General features: G+C 54.2%; 1 protein-coding gene across 2 annotated transcripts in view; it reads right to left on the reverse strand.

Moving 5' to 3' along the window:
- The window catches only part of Syt17 (synaptotagmin 17), a 67,716-nt gene extending 62,397 nt beyond the window's left edge, over positions 1-5,319 (reverse strand). Inside the window, exon 1 of one of the 2 annotated variants that reach the window (XM_005351049.2) lies at positions 4,686-5,319. In XM_005351049.2, coding sequence (XP_005351106.1) covers positions 4,686-4,700 — 15 coding nt within the window. In that variant the 5' untranslated portion in view covers positions 4,701-5,319. Of the gene's footprint in view, positions 1-133; positions 352-4,685 lie in introns of those variants that run through there. The other variant, XM_005351050.2, reaches the window with a different exon arrangement.
- Between the last annotated feature and the right edge of the window lie 984 nt (positions 5,320-6,303).

Raw genomic sequence — 6,303 nt, forward strand, 5'->3', positions numbered from 1 at the left:
GAGAGAGAGAGAGAGAGAGAGAGAGAGAGAGAGAGAGAGAGAGAGAGAGAGACCAGTTTAGCAATATTCCAGCAACTCAAAGAACAGCAAGACAAAAACAACAGAAAGCAGCACCCTGCGTCTTTACACTCACCATTCTGGGAAGGGAGCTGACTTTACTACCAAGGTATGGCTATGTTTGCAGGGCTGCTGGGAGCCTCTTGGTTAACTAACAGCGAATAAACGGGAAATGTGAGCTTTTCCATTGGATGTGCACCGTGTGCTGTTATGAATCAGAGCGGGCAGACAGATCGTCAAGCTACTCAACACGCAGCCACACTTCAGGGGACTAGCAAACCTTCCCAGACTGAAATAGCCAGAAGCCAACCCAAGAGGGCCTGATTAGCTAAACTGACAGGCCCACTCCCCCGCCCCTGACAGGGCCCTACCTTCCAATTCTGCTCCAATCCTGCTGGTGGAGAGCTTCCTTCGACCACCCACAAGTGGGGGAGGGGCTGGAAGGAAGCCAGGAGCTGGCCCTCCCTCCCTGATGTGGTTCCACCCCTACCTCAATCTCTTCCCAAGGTCCTCAAGCCCCAGACTCCCTCCCCTTCTTCCAGAGAAGCGCTTCTCTGCATCCAGGAGTTCCTTGTTTTTTCAATTATGACATTTCTTTAATGCGTGTGTGCATTTGTGTCTCTGTGTGTGGTCACAACCATCCACCACACTACGGAGCGGTCAGAGGACAGCTCTCAGGAGTCCATCCTCTCCGTCCTCCCCCTGGTTCCAAGGATCACATTCAGGTCATCAGATTTTGTGGCAAGCAACTTTGCCAGCTGAGTTATTTTTACAGTCCCAGGATTTTTTTTTTAAATTAAATCAAACACATAATCAAAATAATCCACCAGGCAGGTATCAAATCGTGCAGACTAGATTAGGGCAGTTCCTAGACTGGCCGAAGTCAGGAATACACGGGGGCCAACAGGGAGGAGACAGTCTGGGTTTGTAAACAAAGCGAGAGGAGTCCTAGAAAGCTGAGGCTAGCCCCGTCCGGCTCAGATTTAATGCTGAAGCAGTCCTCTTGTGTTTATTTTTCCAGCTGCCTTCTGTTTCCATCATGTGATCCTGACTCCCTTTGCCCACAGGTGATTGTTTCCTTCTCAGACCTTTGGTGTGCTTGCTGGCTTGCTGGCTGTCCTGAGACAGGGTATAACTCTGTGCCCCAGACCTGGAATGCTTCATCCTCCTGCCTTACCCTCCCAAGTTCTGGAATAATAGGTATGTACTATCATGCCTGACTTGATTGGGTTTTTTTTTTTTTGTAAGTTAAAATAAAAAAGAGAGCTAGTTTTTTTTCACTGTGTATGCATATATACATATATGTGTATGTATATATACATATATGAGTATGTATGTACATACATATGTGTATGTATATATACATATATGAGTATGTATATACATACATATACATGTGTGTATGTGTGGCATATGTACACGTTCCTGTGAGTGCTTGTGCACATGCATGCATGTGTATGTATGTATGTGGAGGACAGAGGTCAATGTCAGCTGTCTTCTTTATTTTGACACAGGGTTTTGACCATGAATTTGGAGCTCATTGACTCCAGGCTGCTTGGCCAGTGAACCACGGGGACTCTCCTGTCCTCCTTCCCAGCACAAAGGTAACACACCACCACACTCAGTTTTCACATGGATGCTGAGGAACTGAACTCAAGCCAAAAGAGTCCAATTCTAGAAAAAAAAAATGTCAATTTATAATAGCCTAGGGATTGGTACTATTAAGTACAACTCAGGTTCTTTGAAGTCCCACGGGTGGTCTTGTGGGAAAGCACTTAAAGTGCTCATCATGGGTCCCCCCCAAAACCCAAACTCAGCCAGGCACAGGTGCTAAAGGTCACAGGTCATATGACCGAGTAAGCTGGGAGGGAGGTGGGTTCTGCACCTGGATCACTTCTTTTGATTATTTCTTAATACAGAAATGCTGTGTGACTCCCAGCCAAATAAATGCACCCTCCCTGTGGCTTCTGAGGCAAGACACCAAGAACCACCCTGGCAACTTTCAACCATAATAACTGCGCCCTCGTGGGGCTCACACGAGAACGGCTTGAAGATGTTTGCTGAGCGTAGTGCTGTGTGCCCATCATCCTGGCCCCAGGATGCTAAGCAAGGGAGGCTGTGAATTCGAGGCCAGTCTGGACTGCACAACAAGACCTTGTCAAACAACTGAGGGCTGGTGAGACGGCTCAGTGGGTAAGGGTGCTTGCCACCAAACCCAATGACCTGGGTCAAATCCCCAGGACCCCATGGTGGAAAAAAGAACCAACCCCCACAGCTGTTCTCCCGCTGTCACACACGTCCTGAGATGTGCAGTCCTCCCCAGTCCTCCAGGTCCCCAGTCACCACAAAGTGAGAAGCTTAATGTAAAGTCATGCTTCCAAGCGCCGGTGGCATTCCAGCAATTCACGGGTATGTTCTCAGGCATGGGAGGTCAGAAGGGACCCATTGAGCCATTTATACACCGTGCCAAGCAGAAAAGCTGGCTGACGATGAACGCCTTTCTCAAAGCCCCGGTAGAAAATGGTCCTGCAGGAACAACCCAAGGCAGGGACAACGAGAATGGGAAGGAGGCCCCGAGGCCTGGGTCTCATTCTGCCTCACCCCATCCTTCCTTCGGGTTCACTCTTCAGGTACCAATGGAGAACTGATTCAAGCCGGGAAGCATAAAGAGAAACCCCCAGGCATCCTACACAGAGGTGCGCAGACTCCAGCTCACAACCCAGTAGTAGGCCACTACCCAGTTCTCCAGCAAAGAAGGATTCCTGTTTTGTTTATTTTGTTTAATTTTATTGAGACAGGGTCTCTCTGTGTATCCCTGGCTGTCCTGCAACTTGCTGTGTATATCAGTCTGGCTTGGAACTCCCAGAGATCCTGCCTACCTCTCTGCCTCAGAAGTACTGGGATTAAAGGCATGCGCAACCACAACCCGGCAGATTTGTGTATTTTTAAATAGCTGCAAAACATCCAGCTATTTCCTGACTTTCAGAAAGTCTCTGAAACTCACTGACCACAACAAATAAAGCTTCGTGGGTGCATAGCCACGCCCACTCTCCGACCTCCCTCTGTGCTTGCTTTAGTACTGTTTTCCATGAAAAGGTGTGACAGAAGAAAAAGAGTCACTCTCTGTGATCCGGAGACATTCAAAGACTGTTTCTAAGAGGGAAGCCAAGACCACTGAGCTGCAGGACTTATGCGTCCCCCTCCCAGCCTACAGTTCAGAACCCGCTGTGACTGCTAAGGAGCTCTGTGACCTTGGCAAATGACAACTTTTCTGTGCTGAAGTAAGGTTTGGGTAGCTCAGTAGTGACTTACCACTGTAATCCCAGCACTGAGGAGACGGAGGCAGGAGAATCATGGGGCTAGACTAGGCTATATAGCAAGAGCCTGTCTCAGAAAAAGAAAATGTATGAATTGGATGAAGAACCACAAAAACTTGTTTCACTGTTCTCTGCTCACTCCCTTGGGCATCAGAGGGGCAGGGACTGTGACCTATGTCCTAAGCTGTTCCATAATTGGTGTCATCCCGGTGTCCTTGAGCAACTGTTGAACAGTATCACAATATACCATAGTAACAGTGACCTTCATTGAACTTGAAATCAGGACCTAAGCAATCTATGAAAAAGCAAGACATTCCTGGGGATCAAAGCCAGAGGAGAGGGTCAGGTTCCACCAGGTGGCAGACCATCTGAGGAACAGGGGACAAGGGGTCATGGAGCCCTAGGGGGTCTGTAGTCTGTCCCGCCCCCCTCCCCGTACACTAGGCTGAGGCTGGGAGGCTAAAGGTGAGTCCCTGACTCTGCTCCCTTCCTCTCCGGGTAAGAGCAGGCAGCCCTAGAACCCCGCAGCTCCTCCGATCTGTTTGCGGGTCCGACTACGTGACCTTGGGGATGACCTGCCACCACTTCTCAGTTTGTAAAAGAAACGTGTTTCTTCTCCAAGCAGCACAGTCCATCCCCACCCGTCCCCTCCAAAGCGGGGGGGGGAGAGGGGGGAGTACTTGGATATCCTCTCCGTCTGGGAATCTTGGGGGCGCTCTATAAGAGGGATGGGGGGGGGCTGCACTTCTCAGACCTCAACAGACTAAAGTAACCGTCCTCGCAGCCCTCACCAGTGTGCTCTGGCCTCTGGATGTTCCCACCCCTCTGCACCCAGTGCCCGGGCGAACGACGTCCTTGTCCCTCCAGGTCTGAACAGCTGCCTCCAGCTGGCTCCACCGGCCAATTAGCCAGAGCCGTCACCACGGCAACGGGCACTGGCGGGCCGGGTGGCTGGCGCGCCCCGGGCCGCCCTCCCGAGGCCCCTCCCCTGGGGTGGGTGCCAGGGGGACGAGGGGGGGCGTGCAAAGTCACCCTACAGTCTCCCCTCCCAAGGAGGTAAACAGGAGGATGCAGGTCCCACGTAGGTCCCTCCATACCGGATCTGAGGTACCCTGCCCTACTCCAGGACACGCACAGGTGCCTGCTCTGGGGCACCCGTTGTTTTGTTGTTTTTTTATGGTTTGGATGTTTTTCTTTTTTCCTAGTAAGTTTATGGGAGCTGGGTGGTGCGCACTCCCGCTTCGCGCGCTCCCGGAGGAGGGGGCGCGGTCCCCAATATCCCCTGGCGGTCGCCCCCAGCCACAGTCCTACCTGGATGTACGCCATCTTCGCCCGCTCTCACTCACTCCGGCCCGGGCATGGCGTCGCCACAGCCCCTTTGCCCTCGCCGGTACGGCGAGGTGGCACTGCCAGCCGGCAAGACACCAGTGGGCGGCCGGGTGGCCCCAGACGTGACTGGCGTGACTGATGAGCGCCGCCCGCCCCTCTGCCGGCCGCCCCGTCCTTGCCCAGCCCTGCGGGGCCGCCTCCCTGGAGCGGAGAACCGGGATGCCCGAGGTCCCCTGCTTCAGGCTCTGGTGGACCAGCACCCACACTCACACCTTGGGGAGCTCCCGGGTTGCAATAAAGCTAGGACGCCTAGCCAGGAAGTCCTGGGCGAGCCGCGGGGACTGCGGCGACCCCGACGCAGGCGGGGCGGCGACGCTGGGGCCCGAGCGCGGGAGGCGGGGGAGGGGATGGGGATCGCCAAGGGGTGGGAGGGGGCGGTGCCCCGGTCAGCGCCGCCGGCAGGCACTAAAGTGGTACCGATCCACTGCCTGATCGACAGCAGGGCTTCCGGGCAACTGAGCGGCTGAGATGACACCGCGCAGACCTCTGTGGGGTCTGGAATTGGAAGGTCCCCTCCATCCCTCCCTCTTCCCAAGAGGTTTGGCGAAGTTTTATGCCAGCCGCACCCGACGCGCCTAGAACCGGGCTAGGGTATGTGTAGAGGGTGAAGAGCAGGCACCACCTATTTAGGGTGGACCTGGCAGTCCCTAGGACAGTGCCGGGACAGGGGGACTCTCACCCTCGCTCAGTTCTGCGTGGGCTCCTTTAACCTAACCCGCTCGACTGAAGTCCAGGGCGCAACAGGTCTGGAGCAGGGCGGCCGCGCAGCGCCACCCAGCGCCGGGCAGCGCCCGGGGCGTGACTCTGCCCGAGGGCAGCTGGGACCCCAGCGTTCAGGACCTGTCGCGGTCGGTCGGCTTCGCCTGCTGGTCCGCGGATCTGGACAACCCCCGCCCCCTCCCCGCACTGGAAGATCGCCAGCACATCTCCAAGCCCAGGGTCTCCGTGGCAAGGCCACCGAGGTCGGTGCAACCCTCCGGCTAGGGACTTGAGGCGGAAGGTGGCCCTTCTCGAGTTTCTATTTTCCTTGCCTGGCAGCTGGTGTCGCTGCTCACCAACTCATCAGGCTTGTCATTCCAACCTCTTGGCGGCCCTGTCTTTTCTCCAATAAAAATGGGGTCAAATTTCTGCCCAGGCTAGCCTCCGGGGGAGATAAATGAGTAAAGGAATATGGAAGTAATTAAGAATGTAAGGCACACAAGGAAAAATCTAGCATTTGGGAGTACAGCATTTGTAGCACAGCATGCAACATGTTGAATAACTCGATCCTCTGAGCCGAACAGCCACCACCTTCATCAGAACAGCTGTGTCCTTGTAAGAGAATACGGAGGTAGGGCTTGTTGACTGGCGGCCTTCCCTCACATAAGGAGGGGTTGGGGAGAGTCGCTGGACCGTCGCCTTCGATTTTGGCTGCTCCCTCCTGCCCCTCTCAGCCATTCGTACATAGCTCTGTCCTAACTGCATGCAGCCTCACTGTCTTCTGAGATTCTAGAGTGTGCAGACTGGGGAAGGTTAATTGAAGCCAGTTGGATTGATGGGA

The sequence above is a fragment of the Microtus ochrogaster genome, chromosome 8 (assembly GCF_000317375.1).
Source record: "Microtus ochrogaster isolate Prairie Vole_2 chromosome 8, MicOch1.0, whole genome shotgun sequence".
Classification (NCBI taxonomy): Eukaryota; Metazoa; Chordata; class Mammalia; order Rodentia; family Cricetidae; genus Microtus; species Microtus ochrogaster.